Here is a 27,955-nt window from a genome sequence, read left to right on the forward strand (position 1 = left end):
GCTGACCGGCATTGTTTTGCGAATGTGCGGTGACTTTCTTTCTTTTTGAGAGTTCTGAGTTTGAGAGTCTGTTCTTCTTCGTGCCTCCTAACTGACAGGGCGTTGGGAACCTTATAAAGTTTCCAACACTTTTAAAAGTCGCTTATAAATTCATCTCTGAATTAGGCAATGCATTTATTTGGATAAAGTTTCCTCTTCAAATTGATCTAGAAAATTGCGATCGGGCGGTTATAGAGCACTCTTAGGTTGTCCATCGCCCCAAACTCTTACCCAGAATCGCCCCAAACGCTCCTTTTTTCTAGCGCTCACTTCAAGTAGATAACAACACCACTTCGCCATCTTTGTGGTGCTTTTTAAAGCATGTAGCAACTATTGGGAGACTCCTGACTCCCCTAAATCACAATGGTCAATGCCATTCGTGGAGAGAATAAAACGGAATGTGTTATTCCGTCCATCTTTTTAATTGATTGTGATCCGCTATTTCTGTTCAATGTTCCAGGGGCTTACAATGTCCGGATGTCTAGATCCAGGCTCCCACTCGTTCAATTTTCTCTTCTTCCGAAAGGCCAGAATCTTATAGATATTTGCCCGATCGTATCCGGCCAACAGGAAATGCGGCCGACCGACCGGGCCGCCTTTATCTCGGTCACTTTATCTCGTCCTAGCTACTGTAAATTAAGAGATAAAGCTTTCAAATTTTGACATTATGAAGTCAACTAGTAAGCATAGACCACTGACTGGTAGACCAAACACCAGTTGACAGCGTAAGCGTGTAACATTTTTATAATGCATGCGTTATTTAATGCTAATTTTAAACACTACCACCAAAAGCTCTCCAAAAAACCTTAGCGAGAACTGTATAGAACTGAGATTTAGCACTGGAATTAGACAGTCCTGACTAAGGACAGAAATGTTCTGACTCTGAGTTTCTCCGTGGTGAGGCCACGCCGATCATCTAATGGTTTGATACCACACCACATTCCTGGAGTCTGTTTCTGTGGAGTCACATTCCTGATATTCTGAGTCCGACTATTACTAACTTGTACATTGTATGATTTTGAATACGATCTTCTTTGATGAAGTCAGTAATGTTGTGAAAATTGTGATTCAAAGCATATTTGAACGATTTTTGACTATCATCGGGAGCTATTAACTCTGAAGCTCATAACTTAAATGGCTCGTACGAATGGAAGTTGTACTAGCTGCTCTTTGATTTTATTATTTAGTTCTTAGAACTTATTATTTAGTCAAAATCTCATCCGAACCGTCCCCCCGTATTGAGGACTGACTATCCAACTGCGTGGAATCGGCAGTTTAGTAAGCCATTTGATGACCGGCGTGACCTAGAAGGACGTTAAGCCAAGAAGAAAAAATCAGTCCTTTGGGCAGATCACGTTATGAGTGAGAATAAATAACAATCGAGGCATTATAATTATTTTAGGTGATCCACCTAGTGGTGGGTTTGGAACTGGAACTGAGTTACCGCGGGGGAGTCTATTGCCGGGTAAGGTTAGAGACACCGATTTTGAGCTGGTAAGGGGCTCCGAATCCACAAGGAGCTCCGACAGGCTAAACCCGCCACTGGGGAACCCCTCGAACTCACAAAAAATCTTTCCCTCGAAACCCAGATTCAACGTTATAAGAGTCTTAAATTTTCATTCCATTTAGTGCCTCCGAGGAGCTCGAATTCGCCACTGTATGCACAGGAAAGAAGGAGGTCATCTAGGCAGAGTTGGACAAATGAAGGAAAAACTACGTCCTTCCATTATATGGTTGGTTGATTTGTCTTGTTTTATGATAAATATTTTTGATTGGTTTATTTGTTTAGGTGTGTTATAGAGTTTTTAATTGAACGAAACGAATTTATTAAAAGTTTCCCCTAATTTGTGTGCGTGTGTTAGTCTACTACTCATAGTTGAATCAATTAAACAAACCTAAAAACATGATGTGACATAAATTAAATGTAGAACAGCTTTATAAAATCATGACAAAATTGTCCTCTGAACATCCGCACAGCTATCGATACACTTCTGATTTGCTTTTATTTGAATGCAACGTGTCCTTTCACCGAAGCATACGATACACATTGGCCTTTCAGCAATTTCACACGCCTTCACCATTAACGCGGTACTAGGCACTTATTTAGCGAAGGAATAAATCATAAGAGCAGCATCCGCAACACCCGATCCGTGCACGGTTTGTGTCGCTGCACAAGGCAGCAGAAGAAAAAAAAAAACACTGATCGAGAAAGAAAAAAATCAGGACTCTCCAAAGCCGTGAATCCGGATTCGTGACACTGCACTAATTGAGACTGCCGAGCAGTACTTTGCCGGTACGGGTGATGTGTTTTTTTTTCTTCTTTCGTTTGTGCCACCCGTCTTACTTTCTTATTAAATGTATTTTACATTTTATTTCACTCAAACCCCAGCTCCAAACCGTCAATGTGCCACCTTCAGGGTATCTCGGCTCACGGCTAGAGTAGCACTTTCCGTCCCACGGGGTATGCACTTTCTGATGACAAAATTGACGGTAGCACCGGGATACATTAAGTGGATGTGACAATATTTCGTACCCGTGGCACCCGTGCTTGTCTACCGTCATCCGGAGCTGCTTGTGCTCTGTGATGCCTTTGCATATCTCACTTTGCTTCTCCATTTGGGACGATGAGATGATTGATTGATATTGATTCGAAACGGGGCAAAGGTTGGGGCGAAGGTGGGAAAGATAGCAGAAGAGATGAAAAATTGTCACCGAAAGTGATAACAACTCTTTTTGAAAGGGAATGCTTGATTAATAATAGGGGACTAGTGAATATTAATATGGTGTACCGGTGAAAAATGTAGCTATATTGAAAACCAAACAAAAATAGCAAATAAACAAGTGAACATTTTATAAAAAATTTTTACAATTATCAAAAATGTCATAAAAATAAACAGTAAACCAAACTAATGAGTAATAAATAAAAAGTTGTTAATAACAAATGAAAGTAATTAGATGACGTAAACTTAAAAAAAATATTAAAAAATTTTTAAGCGAACAAAAAAAAATCACTAATCATGTAATTCATTAAACCTTAAAAGCATGGAACATTTACATGACTTATGTAGGCGACAGCAGCGCCGGTCTTCATACGCCAGGCGCAGAGTTCAAATAACATCCGAACCGTCCCCCCGTAGGACTAGGTAACCGTCCCCCGTAGGTAAGGACTGACTAACCAACTACGTGGTATCGGCAGTCTAGTAATTCATTTCGATGACCGGCATGACCTTAGAGGTCGTTAAGCCAAGAAGAAGAAGAACAGCTAAGAATAATAATGATAGAAATTTTTATTTTATTTTTTTATTATTTAGCATTAATTTTAATTATTTAAAAATCAAACGAAAAAACATAGAATCAAATTTGAAATCACAAAACCACAGAGACATCATGAGCAAACAAAAATATTGGTTGCCAAAGACCAGATGAAAGACTAGTAACATCATATAACTCTCATTTATTCATATGTAATGTAAGCAAAACCCTTGGCATAATGTAAGTAAAACCTCAAAAAAAGATAAAAATGCTAGAAAGAAATCATTCGAAGTAGCAAAACCGTGGCAATATTGGTCGATTTTAATCGACAAAACAAATGTAATTATTTCTTTCAAAGTTTCTTAAAAGGAATGTGAATAAGTTGTAGCATAAATAGGAAAAAATGAGTCGTAAAGTATTTACGTAGGACATAAAAAAGCTAGAACAAAACGATTGCAAAATATATAATAATAGAAGCGATCTAAACTAAATCAATTTTGATAAACTTTTGTTATAGTTATAAAACTCTCAAATCTACACCAATAAATCAAAAGTACAGTACGGTGCATTTTAAAGGAATAAATAAATGCTTTAAAAGAAAGTAATTATCAAAGAAAATGATAAAAAAACCATGTAAAATTAATTGAAGTAAGACATAAAAAAAATTAATGAATCAAACAAATAATGCTATTTACAAGCATATACTAGAACGAACACGAACATGAACAAATCGAAACACAGACACAATACACACAAAAAGAAAAGAAAAAATGAAAACATAAAGTACCACAAAAAATATCCATTCCGATTGCAACCTTCCCGCACCAGTAGGATTGGCAGGATTTGCCTAATTGAATTTGATTTGATTTGTTTATGCTAATTATGATTTTGGGGTTTGTGTTTGGTTTTTTTCTTCTTCTAAAGGTTAGGTCGATAGTCACCATCATTACCCCAACCGTGTGATTTGTTTGTTGCTTTTTTGCAACGTCCCATTTAATGATGCTTTTAATGTACGACCAGCACACGGCGATGAGCGCGTTACGACGATGAGCTTATGGGGTTATGCTTGCTAACAATCGTGACCAAATCATCCTGGCGTTGATTCCAGCCACCAACGATGATGGCGCTGGAGTGGAGGGGTCTGGGTTGTGTGCCAAACTGAAAACAGAAAAAAAAGCACTACACCCATTCCAGCGTGAGGGGAGGCCACAGCAATCGGCACCGGTTCGGTGCCAAACCCGGTAATGAGATTCTAATCGCACCGAAAAACATCAATTCTCGCCTAATTGAATTTCAGTCCAGCATGAAATGAAAGCAGCAGTCGGAAAAAGACAGAGAAAGCGAGGAGCCAAGCTGGGGGAAAATTATAGCACAAAGAAAAAAAAGGGCAAAAACGAAAATCCTACCACCAACGGGCTAATTAATTCGTAGCATACCTCAAAAACCCGGTTTTACCACCACCATTTGTACTTTCGACCCGCTTTCTCTACTTCACCTACCGTACCGACCGCACCGGGTCCGGATGTGGATTGCCACCAGAAAAGTGTACCAGTGCGGTAAAAGCGAAAAAGGATGTTTAACAATTCATAAGTCCGTCTTCTACGGAGCGAACTCGCAAGCAACGGCAAAGCGGAAGCGTTGAGTGTAATGTTGGCACAAAAAGTTTCCTCATTAGGCGGTTTCCAGGGCAGTACGTGGCGCCCAAGGCCGCTAGGTAAGCCGTGAGGGATAAGAAGCAACACCACCGCACCGTGTTGCGGGTGATCCGAGTTTTCGTGGGGGGGGGGGGTCTGCTGACGATCACCTTCGCAAAACCACCGGAACTGATCCAGATGTTTGCCATTAATCATTTTCACCTTTTGTCGGTGAAACAAACAAACATTATAACTTTTGGAAAATTTTCTAATCTGCGGCCAAGGAGCTAGAGCTGAAGTAGTGAGCGTTCGTAAGCGCTACCGGTGTACGGTTACACGGGCACATTTTTTGGGGGCAGAATGGGACGAGAACTTTTGCTCTATTTGTGCGGGTTCGGTGGCACGGTGGGTGTAGAACGTCTGGGCAAAATTGTAAAGCCACTCTCCTTCTACAGTTTTTAAAATATTTTGTAAAATAATTAACCACAGAATTATTTGTTTCTTCAAGTTAAATAAAAAAACGACAAGTTGCAGTTCTTAGCAGTTGAAAATTATTTGAGCCAATAATAGTTTTAATGCTTTTAGTTTTTTTTTAAATTTACCTTCAGATCCAGCAAATTGAACATTTTACGTCATACATTCAGAAGATTCTGTTAATGGTGCAGCCTCCCACTTTTCGTTTTCAAATAATTTTTTTTTGACAATTATCTAATTTAAAAGATATAAAATAATTTACACCATTGGTAGAAATTTCTGTCTTCGATCTTCATCCTCTTTTTGGCTTAACGTCCTCCGAGGTTATATCAACCAAATAATGGCTTACCAGACTTATTGATACCACGTAGTTAGAAAGTCAGTCCACATAGCGGTGGCGATGGTCCGAATGGGATTTAATCCTCGATCCTGCCTGACAATACCGGCTTCATACCGGCTTTACCTTATTACGGGTCAATTAAGTGTCTAAGGCAGCAAACACTCTCGTTCCGCAACCGAACCGAAGTCATGCAAAATGACCATACCCCTTGGAGAGCAGAACAGAAAGTACAGTAGACGAACACGTCCAACGATCACTCTCTTGATCTTTAGACTTTTGCAGGCTCTTTCTTCCGCTTATAATTTCAGAATTTTAAATGCACTCGTGCTTATAAGTATAATTAAGTGCATCAAATTCTTGCTCTTTCCTTAACGACCTTTAGGATCAAGTCGTCAATTACTCCTGTGATTCGGTGATCAATCACAGGAGTAATTGATCACCGAATCAATTGCTCCCACAGATTAACTCGAATCTTAGGGTTTACTCGAAACGCAGCAGGTCGCTTACGGATAGTTTTGACCCGGTAGGTTCCGGTCGACTCATCTATCACTATCACCGATCGGAAACTAGCTATTTGATAATTGTTTCTATGATTTGATTATTGGTCTACTTCTTTTCCTATTTTAAGTTCTATTAAGCATAAGAATTTCTCATTTAAATTTTCAATTAAATTTTTGTCCCAAATTTCCCCCAATCGTTCCCACCATGCACGCTACCGAGGGAAATCATCATCATGCCTCATCCCACCGTGACCCATCTCGTGAAGATGAGCTCATCTTGTCGCTTTCGTGACCGATGACGACCGTAACGAGCGTCCCGAACCAGAAGAAAGATTGAGGTTGCCTTCACCGCAGCAGCAGCAGCAGCAACATTTCCACTTTATGACGTTCCGTGTGTTCCGTACCACGAGAACGGGGGCTCGTGGGATGATCTGTACGCCTTCCACTCTACTAGAATCAGTAGAACAAGGTGGAAGTAATTTCGCACCTCACTAACCGTCCGCTGTATGTACAGGTCGCTTTTCGACCGACAAGCATTACTCGTCGGTCGTTGTCGGGTCGGGTGTAAGGATCATCTCCGGGACTTTTCCTTTTCAGCCCGGCATTCCGTGGAACCACCGTTGCCAGCAAGGCGAATCGGTTGGAGCCGGTTGGAGGGAAATGATGTGATGCTGATACTTGTAAAACATTATTATTATTGTGAGAACGGTAGCAACTGTTACGGTTTAGGGGTGGACGCGGTCGGTTGGTCGGTAACAGCGCAGGTTAGCCGTCCTTAAGCCCAATGTCCAATGTAGGTAGGACGATGGCTTTCGTGCTGAACAATAGTATTATACAGCCGGTGGAAGCTGATGAGAGATTTTTAATGTAGCCAGTGTGGCCACAGCAGGACCGAAGCATGGCACGTTAGCGGTAGGTTTGTTTGGCACCTGGGGCATTCATTTCCTTGCTCTGGCAGTCGGGATTTTTTTATAAGGAATACAAGGTAGAAAACAAGAATTATGATTGCCACTGGAAAAGGGCAACATTGCATTAATTTTAAGAATACAATTTTATTTCCCGTTGGCTACAAATGAGGATAATAAAGAGGGTTTATTGTAAATCAACTGTAAAGGTAAGTTTTGAATTGGTGTTTACAATGAATTATAATTCAAATTTGATTAAATTTTATCGAATTATGTTCATTGCGCCTGAATGTATGCAATTTCTGTTTGAATTGTCCCCAAAACTCCGAGGAGATAATTTATTATACTGAAAATTTAATATTCCTCAAGCTTTTGTTGAGAATGTAAGAAAAATCTATTATTGGGTACTTTCAGTCGGATTTCGCACTAAAAACAGGATCCATTACCAAATCCAATGCATTTACTGCTAATCAGCATTAAAATAAATTCAATCTCTTTCTAATCTAAACGCAAATGCGTTTCCAAAACAATTCCTCCGATGGAGCGTAATAAAGCCGTGCAAAAATCTCAACTAATTAATCGCCTACAGGTTCTCCATTTCTTCTCCGAATAAAATAACAGATATACACGCTCAAATCGGATGCCGGAAATCCTTATCCCATGAATCAGCACATTTTATTCCTGCGATTCGTAAATAATCAATCTCCGCGCTTTTTCTTTCCTCGGAAGTGTTGTTTCGATCTTATTCAAACGATACCGTTTCAACGATTAGGCGTGAAATACACATTCTCGCTCTCTCTATTACATATCGATTATTTATTTTACATCAATATTTCAATTGAGCCTGGTACCGGCTGTTGTGTATGCCGATGGTCGGGTGCTTTTTTCCGCAATCGGTGGAACACAACACGCGCGAGCTTGCACAATCAATCTCGGGACCGCTAACGGTTGAGTGTGGATTGAATTTTCTGCCAATGTCATTACGGGCTGTTACTCGGTTTGGTTGTTGAATGGTTGTGGATATGGACAATCGTGTTTTGTTGGTGGGGGGGGGGGGGGGGGAAAGGAATGAATAAAATGAGGAACAAAAAGGTACAAACAGTGCCGAGCGTCAGAAGTTGGTATTGCTAGGTGGAACGGTTTTGTGGACGAAATGGGCGATACGAGTACGAAAATGTGTCATTCGATGAGTAAAAGCTTCCGGAGGTAGAACATAAGAAGGAAACTGTATTTCGTGTCGTATCGACCTAGAGCAGATAAAATATTTGCAGGGAAAACTTTGGTGAATAATAAATAAAAAACATGTAAATGGAACACGGATATTTGAATAACAAAAAAGAGGTACAAAAGACAAAAATTAGAAAAAAGTGAGGTAAAACAAATAGAAGACAATCTGCCACATAGTAAGAAAACAATAGATCAAATATCACCTGAATGTTTGCAATTAATATTTTATTTCATAATTTCGGAAATGGATTAAAAAAGGCTTGTTTCAGAATTTATAAAATGAGAATAACGAACTTGTTATGAATAGCAATACTTGCTATGAATATTCTGCATACTTTCAGGCGTTAAACTTTGTATATGTTTGTGGTACTTTTAAATATTACTTTTCCATTTTCCATTTCATCCTTAAACTGAATCCATTGCGTTGTGCGCTTTTCTTTCTCTAGTCTCTATCTGTTATTTTTTTAGTATTTAAAGTATGACGGCTTACGTCGTATTGTCAACACCGCTTGTGATGACTACTTTATAAACAAACTAAAATTTACAAAAATATCAGAAGACATTTCCTCTCTGTCGTTTGCCTTATTCCGTTCATGCTCGGTTGTGGATGAGTGGTGCTGCTGCAGCTACTGATGATGATGGATTGGTAGATTATGTGCATTCTGATGCATCCGGTACTATTGCTGTGGCTATCGTAGTGAAGGTGGTTGGATGCTTACGATTTCTGGCTATTGTTGTGTTGTGACCGTTCTATTGTTGACCTTTGTGGTTTGGTCTGGACAGCCGTTCGTCTGGACTCGTTTTACTAACGCGTCTTTTGAGAGTAGAATTATTATTTTTTCCACCGAACAACTGTAATCCTTTTCTTCTTAACCGAAAATAGTAAAATCCTCTGCTGGAAAAATGAAATATAAGTATAAAAAGACATTCACCCACGAATGTAGGTCCATCCGCTGCCACCATCGTTTCGATACCATTTGGTCGTGCTATTATTGTGTGACCCTTTCCCACAATTTCCACAACATCTAATGACACAGGGCCAGGTTGCGCGACATCAAAGGTAAACAATTTGTCACGTTCGGAGCAAGCGGCATCTGCCCAGGATATTGATGATACCGTGATGTGCCGTGTTACACTCCCAATACTTCCCATCACAATCCAGATGTGGGAAAGGATTTTCCACTCCTCTCCATCTCCTGACTGCTTCCTGTTCATCGTTCGTCATCTAAAGTGGATGAATAAAAAACCTTGCACGGTGACACATACCAAAACCACCAATAATGGAGCCAGTTTGCCGGTGACCTGGGAACCTTAGGAACTGGGCCAAAAGAGTGGTAGAAAGAAACGCAATGTAGCAGCACCGAAGATGTGATAATCGTTAAAAAAGACACATTCTAACAAGGATGGGACGGCTTTCGGGTACAAAGTGAAATCACACTCGATGAATATTCAAAATGGATGAATAGGAAACGCCATTTAGCCTTCTTTTTTTTTTTTTTGTTCGCTCGCTCCATCGGAAGGGAGAAGCACGGCATGGGCAGCAAGTGGGTGTGCAAGGGGTTTTGTGCTAATGGAATTGTCATCTGCCTAGTTCTCGCGCAATTGTACGCGTGTCAGCGATGGGTGGAGCATGGGAGGGCGCCGTTTGCTTTTGCGCTCCCGGTGGCAAAAATGTGTGCGTGGTTAGTCACCAGATAACTCTGGTGACCGGTACCATATTGCTGGTGATTGTGCTAGGGTTCACCATCTTTTTACATTAGCTTTTGAAAACTGTGAGCTTTTTTCATTTACATGCAAAAAGTTACAAAGAAAATGGTATGAAAAAATACACTAAAGCGCCTAAAAGTATGCAATTGACAATTTCTATTTCAAAGCAAATCATTCTACCGATAGAACAAGTCAATTAGCGCGAGAAAATCTCGAGATTTTTTTTTTCTGACATTGAAAAACAGAAAGAAAAACAATAGAAAAACTGTTGAACTCTTTTCAACGGAGGAAAATGGTCTGATTTTTACGCAATTGCCCTAAAGTCGTACCAAATCCTGCACGCGTGATGTTTCGCTCAAACACATACAAACACACACACACCAACTGGTCGCTTCGGATTATGGGACCATTCAAGAGGACAGGCAGCCAGGCAGGCAAACCATTCCATTGCTGTGTGCGTTTGGTGGCACAAAACAAAACAAATTTTTTGGTGCGGGAAACGGACACGTGGCAAGTGCAAATGTTACACTAAATACTTACTGCACGCGCAACGGCACCCAGGAAGGAGGCTTCCTTCGAGTGTTTGCTAGTGGATTCCCGTTGCTTCGCTTCTGCAGTACGAACAAGTAAGCCGAGCTTTGCCAACAATTTTCTAGATTGTCGATTCTACTGGAACCCGTTCAACGTTCGACAAACATCTGCTAAACTAATCAAAAGCCATCAGTCAGATTACTTTGGAGCGGGGCGTGCGATGTGGGACATCGGTCGGCACAAAAAGATGGTGTGAGTGATGACAGTGATATCCGCAGCGACGCTGGCTAGTGGTTGCGGAATGTGTTTTAATAGTTTTTCCAACGCGTCTGCTGCATGCTGAGTTAGTTTATCGTTTATTTGTGTTGCAATGGTATGCTTACGAATAGGGAATGTAGATAAATCATTGGCTGATATAGTAAGAGCTGGAAGCTCAGAGTCAGGAGATGTTGATAGAATTGCATCGATCTATTCAAATGAAAAAGCTCCTATCTAAGAGCGCTCTTATAAAAACATTTAAAAAACTTTCAAAAAATCCATTTTAGACCTGTAAAATGAAGCAAAAATGAGCAAATCCATGGGGGTCAGCTTGTAAAAAAAGAAGAGTTATGATCAATTTACTAAAATCTTCCAAAATCCAATTCAGTAGTACCAATTCTAGCAAGCCATTCGATGGCAGGCGTGATCTAGTAGGTCGTTCAGCCAAGACGAAGAAACCATTCGATACCCGGCGTGAGACCGTTGAAGAAAAGCGAATAAGAATGTATGTACCAAATATGAGTCAACAAGACCCATTTTCAAATTTATCATATTTTCTTGCACTTGCTCATATTTATGTACTTTTAATTAATTGCGTTAGAACGGCCTGTATTTGTATGGACTTCATGTACGCCAAATTTAGCATCAGCTGATAGAAGGAGCTTTTAAGACATCTCAGTTTAGGCCTATCAGTCCTCCCCTAATCATGTAGACGGTCCTATAAAGACTTGACGGGCCTTTCGGTGTTATTTTTCATGACATGTCCATCCCTCCTGACGAAACTGACGTGTTAAATATCGCTGCACGATCGCTGTAAGATCCGTGAAATTGATTATTGTGAAATCTTAAATAATGAAATTAAAAGATGAACTTTAAATGAGTTCCGAAGAATAGCAACATTTTGGGCAGCAGCTCTTTTGATATCATTTTAGAAGTGATAAAATGATCTCCATGCAGCTCTATTTACATTCCAAAAATATTTAAACAAGCTGTCTCAACACGCTAAGCGTGTAAAACCAAGTAATATCTGCCGCTGTTAACTGCATGATCTAAATCTAAACTCTAAGCTACTACAGAAGACAAGAAAATAAAAGAAGCACCAAAAGCTAATAAGCAAAGAAACCACCCCGAAAGATCTCTCTTTCAACACGATTTGCCAATAATTTTGTCCACTAAGCTGTGTGTTTTTCACTTCATGATGCTTCACACCCCTTATCCGATCGTGTCCATTCGTATACCCAACACCACTAGCCAGTAATCGCTTCTCCAGCTACCAGTGAAAGAACAAGCAAGCAAGCGAAGCAATAACTAGAAGTGTACAGGCGGACCTGCATCAGCAATCTAAACGCTTCTTAACGCCCCAGCACTAAAAGCCTGCTGCGCAGCCCGGCTTCCGATCAGTTGGTGATCGTTGTTCGTGGCCTGCAGATCGACCGAGCTCTGGTGCCGTGAAAAGTAGGTTCCGTTTGTTGGGGGAAGTGATTTGATTTTGAACCTCAGTGATTTTCTTCAGTGATAGGATTTGTGAGGATTAACTGAAAAGATTCAAAGTGAAAGAATAAAAACTGCGATCGTATGCAAAAGCTGCTTAGTGTAACCATTTTAAAAATTTTCATCCATTTATCAAAAACGTTCCTGCACACCACGTGGCGTAAATTTGGTCGCTAGCCTAATTATGCTGCTATTTCAGCTGCGGTTGATAAGACGTTCGTTTGGCTAGGGCCTTAGAGGTTCATTCTAGCTCTAATGACGAGAGTTACTGGGCGGCATAGAATAGAGTGATAATTTTGATAAAGTTAAGTGAAGTGAAACAAAACCTACGAAAGTGTGTCCCAGAAAAGGAAACCAGCAAAAAAGAGCATAAGAACAGGAAAAACTAGTTCAGTGGAAGTGACATAGTTTCGTTTGCCTTTTTTTTTTCTGCTGTTCCTATCGTGTTCTATATTTGAATTTTGTGTTTTATTGAAGATTATTTGTTTTTGCTTAATGATGTGATCTACTTAAGCAAGCTAACATGTTCTCTTCTACAATTTTCTATTATCTTCAGTGAAATCATCCGACACCGGAAGTGATAGGGATGTGAAGTGACGAACCACGGAAGGCCAAATTTAATCCAACTGTTTTTCAAATGAATTTAGTATACGCGTGTACGTGTGTATTTGGAGCAACACGAAAGCCAAACGGAAAGAGAAGTGAGTGAGGTCTAAGGATAGGAGTGAGCGCTGCTGGCAAAGAAAACGGCTGCGTGTATGCGCCAGAGGTGGATTTTTCGTTCGCGTTCGAACCGCCAGCGGGCATCATGCAGCAGTTGCATCAGTACGGCGTGTCCTTTCATCGCCCTCGGGGGCGAAGGAAGCGCCACGCAATGGGTAGTCCCTCAACGCCGATGATCGTCGGCGTGGCAATGATCGTTAGTGGGTTGATCATGTACGCAGCTGCCGAACCACGGACGGGTAAGTGGATAAACTGCTTTAACATGTGTGGTTTTGATGCGGTTTAGCATGCTGACGAGCGGCTAGAGACTTGTGGACGATAAGCACTCGGACAAGTGTTTGTGTTAACTAACAGGTTTTATCTTTAGAAATGGATGAAAAAGAAGACAAATTAAACAATTTAGTACTTTTACGTCAACATGTATGCTCATTAATCTACATACTTTCGGCAAAAGGTCAAAGGCACTGGGTCAAAATTTGCTCATGAAAAATATTAATTTTCAAATCCTAAGCAATTTCTGAATGTATCTTTAATTTAAAAGAAAATTTCTATAATTAGTGTAAATGTTGTAACCGAGTATGCCCGGGATAAGGCAAAGAATAAGGAGGAAATGCCTTATCAAGATGATTATAAAATTTACTCAACACAAGCGGTGTTGACAATACGGCACTGGACCGTCATTATTATTTATAAATAAATAAATAAATAGTGTAAATGTTGAAATTGTCGCACTGTTTCAATGTTGATACGTTTTCCTTTATTAATAGCAGTTTGTGAATTATAAATAAGAATTTATGGGGATAAACTTTTATCATTTTCGTTAGAGGGTCTTTGGAGCCAAAATATCTCGATCTAAAGTCCGTACCTAAGAATGCCCAAGGTCTCAAAATGCTACTATGAGCTCGTGGGTTGATCTTTTCTAAGATTGATGGGGCGTCTGTACTACCTTTCAAACGTTGAATGGAAGTATTATTCTAACGCTAAGAATTTCTGCTTCATAAAATATTAAGGTAAGCAGCTCGTTGTCTACTATAATACTTTCATTATTCACTTATAAGCATATCGTAGTGGTTTTGTACGTTCGGAAATGAGCACAAGTTTAATACGTTTCATTCATACCAAAGGAATAACCAGGGCGTAATATCAAAATCTGAATTAATAAACAGGTGCAGCTTTTAAAATAATTTTTCCCTTACAATACAAAATATATTTCACAAAACCTTGTCCCCATAATGGATCACTAGAACTGATATTCCCTTTTTCCGCAAAGGCCATTGGAACAGCATAAATCAGAAAAATGCAAATAAAAACCTTTCGGTGCAAAAATCATGTATCAAGAGGTTAAGCGAGTAAACCCACCCGATTACAGACACCTGCTGGGGTGATTGTGTTATTCCGAAATCCCTTTTCCATGTCGATTTACTTTGCAACTGCAGTAAATGTAAATCGTTGTAATCATAATGATAATCATGCCGCTGAAACATCATAAGCGCATTCCATTTGTTTGTACAGAACGTTTACAGCACAACTCGCCTGTAACGCCATTCTGTTAATCTGCGTAAATACACACCAGCACACGCACGATGGCACAACGTTGCGTTTCGGTCAATGAAGGCTTATGGAAATTTATGGGTTTTAAATCATTGCACTCGTTTCATGTGGCGGGTATGTGATGCACGCGTGAAAGGCTGCAGATGCACAGCAACAATGTTACCGGCGTGCAGGATAGACCGTGCTGTAATTAATCTACATTCAAGTGCGAATGATTCTAGAGGGCCATTTCTATCGACAAGTTTGTTCAAGCGGCATTGCATCCATCACTGTATGTGACATACCGCAGAGTGTCTTAAAATATCTATTATGGAATTATCTATCAAAGCGTTCTTCGTCATATAAAAAGGTTAAATAAAACACATTTTAAACTCCAAGCTGTGGTTAAATATGGATCAGTGCAACAGTTTTTTTTTTGAAATATTGTAAAACACGAATTGAATCTGAAATTTTGAAAGAGCGATTTGTTGAATTCCAATGAATAAATCAATATGTAAGCAAATTATTAATGCATGAAGGAGATCTAATCTGTACTCGCCGTACTAATTCTGTAACGCGGATTTATTTTATTTAGATTTGTTTTTTAAACAATTGCACCATTTATTCTGAACGAGTAGCACAGTACACGTTATCTGCGAATTTTTAATTAATACGCAATGGATGGTAAAATTGCTTCAAAATTCATATGTGCAGACAGTTTTTGATTTGTTTTGTTTATGTGCGAATATTCCGTTCGTTTTGTTATAGAATCAATGGAAAAATTTAGTATGAAATGTAGTGTAATGATTTGCATACATTTAGGAGCGAATTTCAATTGTATTAAATATTCGCCTGAAAGTATGCAAATTAGAATTCTTTTCAATGTTTGAACAAATAAAATGTTTTTCCCAACTTATAATGCAGCAAATAGCACGTGTGTCATGTTATTTGTTTTTAGTAATTTATAAATAGAGAGATTTTAGTTATTACATGGTGATTATGCTTTCTCAACATTATTGCGGATGCTATCATGCCGAGGGTTCAGTGGCAACTGTTTATTCTCTAGTCTAACATGCTAACTTACACTATCTTACTCAAACTAGTCCATCTTTCAGTAATGTTCATCAATGTTCATAGTTCATCTCTTCCTTTTTGCCGTAATGAACATGCCAAGGTTTTTTTTTTACGCTAGCCTATATATTTTTGATCACGTTCCGAGGCTTTTTGACGCGTTTCTGTACATTATAAATCAAACATATATAAGGTCAAAACAAAAAAATTGCGGGACAAGAACAAAAATATATGGTCATGCTTCAAAATAATGCTGAGTAATAATAATGATACCCTGCATATGCTAAAGTGTACCTCTAGACCTTTTCGTATCCAATATATAAGAGATCTGAAGGCTTTTACTGGGTCACTACACTGCAATAGTTGCATAGGTGCAGAGGGGTAGCAAAAGTAATTTTTGAGGTAAATTTTGCACTACAGCCTCGTAATTCTCTGCCATGAAATGAACTAGTGAGAACATACAGAAGGGCTCACGTTCTCTTTTTGTCTAAATATTCAGCTTTGAACATGTTAGATCGCTTTTTTGAGTTTAATCATCAAAGACTTATGTTTAGTTGTCTAAGTTATCGCAGCTTTTACATAGTTTCAGTCCCTAGATACAAATCCTGTAAACCTTTACAGAACATTGTGTAAAGCATGAAGTGTACAGCGTTTACTTGTCTTTTAACTTGTTGAACAGAGAATGAGAAACGTTAATGTGTAGTGCCTCAAAAATCTAAGCAGTTCCCTAAAGTACTGAGCGTAGAATAACGCTGAGACAAACCCAAACTATAATTTTAATATTTTTGCCTACCTTTGGGCGTTTAAAGATTTCTTTCAGAGAAGATTTTTCGCCATTTCTCAATGATTGTGTTTTCTTTGCTTTACAGATGGACTGGTTGACATGATCGACCAGTTCGGTATGCCTAGCTTACCATCCGGCATATCACCTAGCACCGGCATGTGCAATGGTACTCGCAACCAATATCAACCCCATCCGGAACCAGCGTACAACCTCAATCAAGACACAGTGCTTAGCATACCGACGATCACAAGCTTTCCGGCAGGATTTCCAATCGATTTTTCCCTGCTGGTAACGCTGCGCGCTAGTCCAAATCTTGAGCGAGCCCCACTGTTTGCCGTCTACTCGAGCGATTCGGACGAAATACTGATGCTGATGGTGGGACGTGACGTTGCACTGTACTACTACGATGGCAATCCGGAAGATGACGAGCAGGATCAGTATCAGAACATGATCAGCTTCGGCGTGAGCATCGACGATGGACGATGGCATCGGTTGGGATTGAGCATTAAGGGGAACTCGGTAACGCTGATCTTGGACTGTAGTACACAGGTTACGCGTCCACTGAACAGAAGGGATGGTGTGCAGCTGGCGACGGATGGTTTGATCTTGACCGGATTGCAGCTAAACGAGGAGAATGGATTCTTTACGGTATGCTAGACGGTATGGTTGAGAGAGTCAGAGCGTGTTAATTAATCCCTTTTGGTGCTCCTCACAGGGTGATCTTCAACTCTTTATGATTGCAAACACACCGGATGAGGCGTACAACATCTGTACCAGGTACGCACCCGATTGTCCTGGGGGAGGCTCTTCTACCGGTTCAGGAACATCCTCTACAGTAACTCGCACCGTTACGATTCAGAGCACAAGAACTGTGTCCAATGGTACAGCAGCAGGAGGATCTGTCAGTCGTACTCAGACTAGCAACAGCTCTGGCTCGAGTTCTAGTGGAAGAGCGTCATCTCAAGCTGCCGGTGCCAGTATTCGTGACCAAGTGCTGCGTGAGTCGGTTTCTATTGCTGGTGAAGCTAGTGCTGGAAGTTCCCGAGGAAGACAGACAGGTTCGGCTAGCTCTTCCAGCGGTGGAAGAGACTTCGCTGATCTGTATGGTGATGGAGAAGGTTTAGAGGTGATTGGAGATGACGATGACTACTACAATAACTTAGAGTTTGGTGGGGATTTAAGTCGTGTAGCAGCGGGTGGAGAAACCGGACCACCGGCTGGAAGTTCACAAAACCGAACCGAAGTAACGCCAGGAGCTTACGATCAATTGCGTCCCGGAGTTTTGCCTTTGCCTGATCCGGAATATGATGCTTCGGCCGGTGGCGAACCAAGACCGACAGGAGCAGGAGGTCCAACTACGAGACCACGTGTGAATGCTGTGAATCGTACACGAGTGGATCCGGCTGGTGGGTATGGTCCAGAGTTTGAGGAAGAAGAGGATCGTACAGTTGGATTCCCAGCCCAATCCACCGTTACGATCGTTGGTGGTGTGAAAACCATCCGCGGTCCTCGTGGACCACCGGGAGACCCTGGTCCGAAGGGAGAACCTGGTCGTGATGGGCTTAACGGACAGTCGGGACCTTCAGGGCCACCGGGACACGTGTTCATGATGCCACTTACTTCTGCTGGCAATGAAAAGGGACCGGATTCACAGGCGGAAGCATTGAGGCAGATGCTTTCACAGCACATGACAGCGATGCGAGGTGCTGACGGTCCGATGGGACTCACAGGAGTTCCTGGCGCTGTCGGGCCACCCGGACCAGAGGGAACCAAAGGTGAACCGGGAGATGTTGGTGAACCTGTAAGCATTGATTTCTTTCTTGAAAACTGCTTCTCACAAGGCTTTTGAGTAATAAAGTTTCTGTTGATTACAGGGACCTATTGGACCTCGCGGAGGTGTTGGTGCAAAAGGCCGTGAAGGTCGGCGTGGACGATCTGGACGTGATGGAGAGCGAGGAGCAACCGGTTTGCAAGGTGTGAAAGGCGAACAGGGCCCGATTGGATTACCCGGCTTTCCCGGAGAGAAAGGTGAACGTGGGCGGCAGGGATTGGTCGGTGAGAAGGGAACCCAAGGACATGATGGTGTGCAAGGCGAAGACGGTCCACCAGGACTTCCAGGTATCCCGGGTGAACTCGGACCACGCGGATTCTCAGGTCCGCGCGGTTTTCCTGGCCCTTCCGGTAATCCAGGTCTACCCGGATCGGAAGGTATCTCTGGTTCGAAGGGAAATCCTGGACCACAAGGTCAACCGGGAGCTCCTGGTCAAACCGGATCTCCCGGTCCTGTAGGACCACCAGGTCCACAAGGTAATCTTGGGCCACCGGGTATTCCCGGTCCACATGGAAAACCTGGCCTTCCGGGACTCCCGGGTGCAGATGGTCCACCGGGTCGAGACGGAAACCAAGGCATCGTTGGACCGAAAGGTGATGTCGGACCACAAGGTGTTCAGGGCCCAATAGGTTTCCCCGGTAATCGAGGACCTAAGGGAGATGACGGAGAACGAGGTACTGCTGGGGATAAGGGTGAAAAGGGCGAGTTAGGACACGATGGTGATAAAGGTGACATGGGACCACCGGGCGAACGTGGACATCCGGGTGTAACTGGAGCGCCCGGATCAGAAGGACCCGAGGGACCGAAAGGTTTCGAAGGCCCTCGAGGAGAAACGGGCATGATGGGATTGACTGGTGATAAGGGAAAGCAAGGCGTACAGGGTTTCCCGGGCTATCCAGGGCCGCCTGGTGATAAGGGCGAAAAGGGATCATTTGGAATGGCCGGTTTGCAGGGTGAAAAGGGCGAACGTGTAAGTGTAACTGCTGTATTACTGACTGGATTGGAAATTTAGGACAGTTATTGCATTGATTTGCTTTGCAGGGAAATACGGGACTTCAAGGAGAACGTGGTGAAGTTGGTCCTAGAGTAAGTAGATCGGTTAAGAGTTTCGAGGTAAAAATAGCGACCTTTATGATGTCTTTATAAAGGGTTTCCGAGGACCGCGTGGTAGACGAGGAGCAGATGGAACAACTGGGCCGAAAGGTGATACCGGCCAACCAGGATCGCCCGGAGCACAGGGTGAAATTGGCATGCAAGGACCGGAAGGACCTCGTGGTTTTATCGGGCTTCCAGGTCCACAAGGAAACCATGGCAAAGATGGTCCACCGGGAGCTTCGGGCGAACGTGGACCTCCGGTAGGATCGTTTATCTTCTGCAAACAATTAGGATTAGGTTTTAAAATTATTTCTTGCTTCAGGGTGAAAATGGAAATCCAGGACCGATTGGAGCTCCTGGTGTTGTTGGACCACAAGGACCTACGGGCGAACCTGGACCAGTTGGAGAGCCAGGTATTCCAGGTCTCCCGGGACTCCCTGGAGAACCGGGTGTACCAGGCGATACCGGTAAAGAAGGCCAAACTGGTCCTCCAGGACCACCGGGTAAAAACGGACCACAAGGAGGTCAGGGTTTGCCGGGATTCCCAGGTGAGCGTGGCATGATGGGGATGCCTGGATTACCTGGTCTCAAGGGAGAACTCGGATTGCCCGGACTTCCTGGACCAATCGGTGACAAGGGTCAGCCTGGAGAATCAGGAAAAGAAGGACCACCTGGTGCGGAAGGACGTCCTGGCCCACCCGGACCACCGGGTCCATCAGGGGCCAAAGGTGAACGAGGAGAGCAAGGTTTAGGCGGACCAGTTGGACGAGATGGTTTACCCGGACAGCGAGGCCTAGCGGGACCTCCAGGACCAGTAGGACCACCGGGAGAGGATGGCGATAAGGGTGATATGGGACCACCGGGAGAGAAAGGTTTCAAGGGTGCCCAAGGTGAATCGGTATGTATGAGAGCCTTCCGGTTGATGGTGGCAGAAGCTTAATGTCTTTGAAAATTCTACCCAAACTAAGGGACCTGTTGGATCACCTGGATCGCAAGGAAGTCGTGGAGAACCGGGAGCTGTTGGACCACAAGGTGAAAAGGGACCTCCGGGAGAGATTGGCCGTACAGGACCGAAGGGTGAAGATGGACCAACCGGTTTGCCTGGCTCACCTGGACCAGCAGGTCCTCAAGGAATGCCAGGTCCAACGGGAATGAAGGGTGGTCGTGGTGATGATGGTCCACCGGGTTCAATTGGACCTGCTGGACCACCAGGTGAAGCGGGTCGACGTGGACCACGTGGAGCGGAAGGTGGACCCGGTGCACCAGGATCTCCCGGACCGCAAGGAATAGCGGGTGAGCCTGGCACGCAAGGACCACCCGGTCCGATTGGACCCGAGGGCAAGGAAGGTGAAAAGGGTTCCATTGGACCAAAGGGTGAAGAAGGAAAGTCGGGACCACCTGGACCGCCGGGCAAACGAGGACAGCCGGGCTTAGAGGGTCCTAAGGGGGTCGCCGGTCCACCTGGTTTCCCTGGCAATCCTGGTGAGCCGGGACTTGTTGGACCGAAGGGTGATATTGGTAAGGATGGAGACGACGGTAAGCAGGGTGAAGCTGGTCTACCGGGAGAACCGGGACCACCGGGACCTGCGGGTGAGATCGGACCGCCGGGTAAAATTGGTCCAGAAGGACCGGCAGGACTGCAAGGTACGACGGGATTGGCCGGGGAAAAGGGAGATCGTGGATTGCCTGGCCCGCCAGGAAATCAAGGACTCACCGGAGCACAAGGAATGCCGGGTCCACAGGGACCTACTGGATTGCGAGGCTCCCCGGGACCTTCAGTGAGTTGTAGAATTCGGATTCAAGAGAAGAATAAAGAATTCTTAATGTATCTCCATTGTTAATACTTTCAGGGTGAAATCGGCCCCGTAGGTAAACCGGGTGACAGTGGAGCACCGGGCAAGGCGGGAGAAGTGGGCGCCAAGGGTCCAAAAGGTGATCGTGGTCGGCGTGGCTTAAAAGGACATCGCGGTGAGCTTGGTCTGGTTGGTTTGAAGGGCGATTCCGGTGAGAAAGGTGATAAAGGTGTCCGTGGCGTACCTGGACCGGAAGGTACAAAAGGAGAACCAGGTCCAGTAGGACCTTTAGGACTCAAGGGTAATGATGGACCTCAAGGACCTCCTGGAAATGATGGTCCGGTAGGACCAAAGGGCACGGAAGGTGTAGCTGGTCTCCGGGGAGAACCTGGACCACCGGGCCCACCGGGACCACCTGGTCCTCCAGCCGATGCACCGCTTATCCCACCGGAGCTACTGTTCCGCATGAACGAGTTCACCATGACGAAGGGTGAGGATCGACAGAAGCGTGAAGCAGGTGATGGTACGGAGCTGGATGACGAGCTGCTCGAGGTGGACGATTTTGATGAGGAAATCTTGAAGGTGGAACCTCGCAAGAAAACGAAAAAGAAGAAATCCAAGTCAAAACCGTCTGATCTTGGTCCGAAGTTCCTGGACATGTACAGCTCGATCTATTCGATGCGGCAGGAGCTCGATCGCATACGGAAGCCGGTTGGTACGCGGGAAAATCCTGCCCGTACCTGTCGGGATTTGCATCATGGACATCCCCAGTTTAAAGATGGTGAGTGAAGACTTCCATTGAAAGGGTTTCCTTTAGGAAAGGATGATTAATTGAGCTATTCTCATAACAGGCTGGTATTGGATCGATCCCAATCTTGGTATGGGCGATGATGCCGTTTATGTGTTCTGCAACATGACAGCTGCCGGTGAAACTTGCGTATTCCCGGACATTCACAGCTCACAGATGCCAACAATACCATGGCGCAAGGAGAACGATAAAACGGATTGGTACTCAAATCTGCGCGGTGGTTTCAGGGTGAGTGGTACATCCAATGCTTTGGAAGCTCTGGAAGTGAATTTGAGTTTTCTTTCCCGTACTTACAGATATCTTACGAAACAGTCGGCACTGTCCAGATGACTTTCCTGCGGCTTCTATCGCAAGAGGCGTACCAAAACTTCACGTACGCCTGCATGAACAGTGTCGCGTGGTACAGTACGAAGGACGAAAGCTACGACAATGCGATACGCTTCCTGGGCGAGAACGAAATCGATATTGGGTACGAAAATTCCAAGATTAAACCGACCGTCCTGGTGGACGGATGCAAAACGGGTCGTAGCAAGAGCGAAACGGTGTTTGAAGTGAGAACGTCCAAACTTCAATACCTTCCAATAATTGACTTCTATCCGATCGATTACGGACTGCCACAGCAAGCGTTCGGTTTTCAAGTGGGATCAGTTTGCTTTAAATAACAGGCACCCCTTACTTGATGGATCGTTTTCCATTGTTTAACACCATATTGTTATACCTGTATATGATGCTTAAGGTAAACCGAGATTAGCGAGTAGCTTTAATGATTAGTATTTAAACTATAACAGCAAACACACTCTCTCTCACACACACACACGAACATGTTTGCGCGCGAACTAAAAGACGAAGAGGAATAGAGAATTGGTTTAGGATACGTAACATCGAGATATTATTTAGGAATTTAAGAAAGGAAAATGTATCATATCGATCGGACTGAGCACATCGTTAGTCAGAGGAGGAATCGACCGACCGACTAAAGGAGATAAGGCTCACACACTCTTTTCAGCGGTCACTTGTTTGTTGTTTTACCCATTTCCTCATGTAAATAGAATCCCCTCTATCCCTTCCTTTAAACATTAAAATAAAAATCATACACACACACGTACATTAGCGCACGTGCACACGAAAAAAAGGATTGTAGAAGGAAAGGAGCATCATAAAAAACAAAATGCAGGCAAAAAACGAGCTAAGATGCCCTTTACACTGCCAAAGATCGTTTGTTGTTGATGAATAAATTATCAAAAGGAAATGAGACACTATAAGAATTTATTTAAATTTCTTTTCTCTCTTAAAATGGTTAATAAATTGTGAGGAATAAATAACGTAAATTATTGCTAACGAATTAGTTTTACATATGAAATATTTCACAGCATGCTGAAACGTTTCATAAAAAAGAAATATTTGAAATGAAACGCTTGAAGCGACCTCTAGTGCAATTCATTTGTAACTATTCGAAATACGACTGCGCCGAAACTCATTTAAAAATTTAAATTTTTACGTTTTCAACGAATTATTTAGCCATTTTCAATAGCGGGTTTAGCCTTTCGAAGGGAAAAAGCCATCGTTCTGGCCACCCTGGAACACAGTACCTCCAAAGACCCTCACATACAGCTCCTAGACTCCACATTTGCGTCCCCGACAATCGTTCTCTGCTGGATTCCGAATCATTCCGAAATCAACGGTAAAGAGAAAACTGACTGTCTGGTCGACAGAGGTTAGCTTCGGCTTTACCATCACCCTAGTCTCCCAACACTGGAACACCAGCTGACACAACCTAGACCTCCTCAGCAACAACTCCGCTCCATCAAGCACAACACTGCTGCATGAGAAGATATCGAATCCAGCCACCCACAAGCTGTGGTGGATTAACCTATGGGCGAAGCTGGCGGTCACCAGGAGCCTCACCAGCTACAGAGCCCCTTTGGTCTTAGATGAGTAAATCCCACCAAACTTCTATCACCGTCAGAACAGTACGAACCTCGTCTACGAAGATCTACAGTGGGCTCGCTTCAGTTTGTCAATGGCACCCTTCCCGCCTCCGCTAATAAGCAAACAAAAAACATGGAGGAACCAAAACCAAAACTGAACATCGTTTCGTCGATTGTCCGCGGGCTAAGGGGTTGCCTTTTAGACCCCAAACACGCATCCAACGGTATTCTGCACGCCTTGTTCGGAAAAAATGAGCGAGTTATCGGTGATTTTCCGTAGAAAACCCATTTTTCCCGTATTAACTGGACTGAGGGTGGAGGAATCTGGATGAGGTGTTCGACTTAAAGATACGTGACCCAAAGATGCATCCAGCGGTATGCTGTTCGTCTATGTGGTTCGGTTTCGTCTATGTGTTCGGTATCAGCGGTATGCTGATACCGAACACCAGGATCGGATCAATATTGAGCGAGTTATCACCGATTTTCCATGGGAATGCTGCTGTTTTCTACAATAACTCGGCAGGGGGTGGTGGGATCGGGTTGGAGTGTTCGACAAAAAGATGCTCGGCTCCAAGACGCATCCAACGGTATGACGGACGACAACATCGAATTAAAACTGAGCGAGTTATCGACAATTTTCCACGGGAATGCTGATGTTTTCCGCATTATCTCGGCACGGGGTGGAGGGATCAGGTTGAGGTGTTCGGCAAAAAGATGCGCGGCTTCAAGACGAATCCCACGGTATGCCGGACGCCAGGAATCACCGAGCTATCGCCGGTTTTCCATGGGAATGCTGCTGGCGGAATTTCCCGGAAGGGGAAGTTATCGGGGGAAGGCGGAACCCTTAGTTCCCTTACATATTTAAAAACACGTTTTAGAGATCTATTTTAAAGCTATTTTAAGAAACAAATAAAAATAAGACAGAAAAACTTCAAACGGAAAGACTAACTTAATTTCGATCGGAAAAATAATTGGCATGACGGAAAGAAAATAATTTTCTGACCAATTTTAAAATTTCCATTTGCTACCTCTTCGCCTGTTATGCTCTCCTGTTACTCCTGGTCGAATTTTGCCGCATCGAAAACCGACCCATTTTGGCACAAAAATCCGACCAGGAGTAACAGGAGAGCATGCATTCGAGGAGGTAGCTCGGGCCGGACCAAAAATCCCAAATTTAATTTTAATTTTCGAAATCCAAGTTAAAGTTGAGTTGGAAATTTTATGTTTGGAATTCAACTTTTAATTTTGCATCGGGATTTTAAAACTGACTTTGGATTTTAATTTTGAATTTGGTATTTTTGTTCCAGCCCGAGCTACCTCTTCGAATTCATGCTCTCCTGTTACTCCTGGTCGGATTTTTGTGCCAAAATGGGTCGGTTTTCGATGCGGCAAAATTCGACCAGGAGTAACAGGAGAGCATAACAGGCGAAGAGGCAGCAAATGGAAATTTTAAAATTGGTCTAAAAATTATTTTCTTTCCGTCATGACAAATATTTTTCCGATCCATTTTAAGTTTGTCTCTCAATTTTAAGTTTGTCAATCTCATTTTTATTTCCTTCCAGAAATATTGTTTAAAAAGGCCTCCATAATGATTTTTTCAACATTCAAGGGAACTAAGAAGAATTTTCCGACACTATGATGGTGAGGGGGGGGAGGGGGTTCTGCCAGCAGCATTCCCATGGAAAATCGGCGATAAATCGCTGAATATTGATCCGATCCTGGCGCCCGGCATGCTGTTGGATGCGTCTATAAGCCGCGCATCTTTTTGCCGAACACCCCAACCCGATCCCTCCACCCTCGCCTAACTATTGCGGAAAACAACAGCATACCCGTGATAACTCGCTCAGTTTTGGTTTGATCCTGGCGTTCGGTACACCATAAGATGCGTCTTGAGGCCGCGCATCTTTTTGTCGAACACCCCAACTAGATCCCTCCACCCCCCCGCCGAGTTATTGTGGAAAACAACAGCATTCCCATGGAAAACCGGCGATAGCTCGGTGATTCCTGGTCCGATCCTGGCGTCCGGCATACCGTTGGATGCGTCTTGAGGCCGCGCATCTTTTTGCCGAACACTCCAACCCGATGCCTCCACCACCCGCCTAGCTATTGTGGAAAACAGCAGCATTCCCAGGGAAAATCGGCGATAAATCGCTGAATATTGATCCGATCCTGGCGCCCGGCATGCTGTTGGATGCGTCTATAAGCCGCGCATCTTTTTGCCGAACACCCCAACCCGATCCCTCCACCCTCGCCTAACTATTGCGGAAAACAACAGCACACCCGTGATAACTCGCTCAGTTTTGGTTTGATCCTGGCGTTCGTTACACCATAAGATGCGTCTTGAGGCCGCGCATCTTTTTGTCGAACACCCCAACTAGATCCCTCCACCACCCGCCTAGCTGTTGTGGAAAACAGCAGCATTCCCATGGAAAATCGGCGATAAACCGCTGAATATTGATCCGATCCTGGCGCCCGGCATACTGTTGGATGCATCTTTGGGTCACGCATCTTTATGTGGAATACTCCATCACGATCTCTAGCCCCTTTAACCCTTTATTTTACGAAGAAAAGGGTTTTCCGCATAGGCTGTGGGAAATCGGCGATAACTCGCTAAGTTTTGGTCCAATCGGGACGAGCTGCACACCGTTGGATGCATCTTTAAGTCGTGCACTCTTTTACCTCACCCGGCGACCGTATACTCCACCCATAAGTTAATCCGCCATTTTACCCCATTCTACAATAGAAGAATTTCGGATCGGAATTTGCAATCACATTTACCGCAACGATTAAACATTGATTGACGAGCTGTAATATCTATATCATTGAGCCTCCGTAGTGTTCAGATTTGTTGGTTTTGTATATTTTGTTTTTACTTCTTTCGCACCATAATGCCTCTTCACATTACCACCGCACGTGTGGTGGCAGAGGATTTGCCATAAACCGAATATACACATACTCCATTCCGTTATTATTAACACACACACACGCACATCCTTTTGGTTTCCATTATACTCTCTCTCACTGTCACATAAAACGGATGATCGTGTTTATGACTTTGCGCCAGGCAGTGTGCCTGGCTTCATTACGATTCTTTGTAACCTACGATGAAAATCTTTGCCGGGTGAATGTTGGGGACCAATCAAAACTGCACAACAAAACAACGAAAGGTTCGAAAATATTTGTTCTTTATCCGCACTACGATTAACACGATGGAGTAGTTGCTCTAGGTTCAGTGTGCTACCTACACGCACGGTTCAGTTGGCAAACGGTTCCACGCTGTACTAAAAGAAGGGCATCAAATTTTGCTACTAAAATGTATCTTTTAGAGTCGATACGAATTTTGCATTACTTTTTTTTCTCCCTCATCATTCCTATTGGTTTCGATTTTTTGATAATTAGTACTAGTTTTTGAATTTTTCATTTCCTCATGAATTTGTATGGTATTTTTTTGTGGAGTATGAATGTTATCAGACTGATGCTTCTTACAATACGATGCACGAGCCTAAGAGATGCCGCCACACTCACACATCACACGTCTGGAGACTTATAGAGTCATACTTTTCTTGTGGGTTTCCTACTGCATCTTCACACTATTTTTACATTGCTTGTGTTTATTAAGATTTTCCTTTTCAGAGCTTCTATTTTCCGCCCATCATTTCCACGCTTTCTCAACACTGCTGATTGTTGTGATTACTACTAGGTCTACACCAGAATTATTTACACTGCGTATTATCAAGGAATAATAATTCAACCTAACAACCTGTTAACCTGCTTCTGATTAACGAGAGTAAATGGAAAGGAAACCCGGAGAAATTACAGCGCACCAAACGTGACTGAAGAAAACTGTTCTACCTTTAATTACAAAAAGTGCGTAACAAACATCGAAAGAAATTCAAACAATCTCTGACCCTACGGCGAAATGACCTTCTAGGATGTCAAACACACGCACGCACACACACACACAGTCCCATTGCCAAATAGCCAGTAGGATCTCCAGTGCTACCAGGAACATACAGGGTATCTCGAGATTTTTG

General features: G+C 43.3%; 2 protein-coding genes across 2 annotated transcripts in view; both read left to right on the top strand.

Moving 5' to 3' along the window:
* Positions 1-27,955, top strand: part of LOC126565670 (thioredoxin-2-like) — a 286,777-nt gene that overhangs the window by 60,855 nt on the left and 197,967 nt on the right. The window lies entirely within an intron of this gene.
* LOC126565774 (collagen alpha-1(XI) chain-like) lies at positions 13,167-22,726 on the top strand. The gene is made up of 11 exons (XM_050222981.1): positions 13,167-13,320; positions 16,552-17,114; positions 17,182-18,267; positions 18,341-19,267; positions 19,339-19,383; positions 19,446-19,652; positions 19,715-20,290; positions 20,361-21,170; positions 21,243-21,966; positions 22,037-22,221; positions 22,290-22,726. Exons 1-11 carry the CDS (start codon positions 13,167-13,169, stop codon positions 22,653-22,655), a joined length of 5,643 nt encoding a protein of 1,880 aa, XP_050078938.1. The 3' UTR covers positions 22,656-22,726.

This window comes from Anopheles maculipalpis, chromosome 3RL (assembly GCF_943734695.1).
Source record: "Anopheles maculipalpis chromosome 3RL, idAnoMacuDA_375_x, whole genome shotgun sequence".
Classification (NCBI taxonomy): Eukaryota; Metazoa; Arthropoda; class Insecta; order Diptera; family Culicidae; genus Anopheles; species Anopheles maculipalpis.

Bases quoted from the DNA above. Each gene is read 5' to 3' on its own strand.
- LOC126565774 (XM_050222981.1), top strand. From the start codon at position 13,167: ATGCAGCAGTTGCATCAGTACGGCGTGTCCTTTCATCGCCCTCGGGGG. The intron at 18,268-18,340 runs GTAAGCATTGAT...TGTTGATTACAG, and splicing joins CGGGAGATGTTGGTGAACCT to GGACCTATTGGACCTCGCGG. The intron at 19,384-19,445 runs GTAAGTAGATCG...GTCTTTATAAAG, and splicing joins GTGGTGAAGTTGGTCCTAGA to GGTTTCCGAGGACCGCGTGG.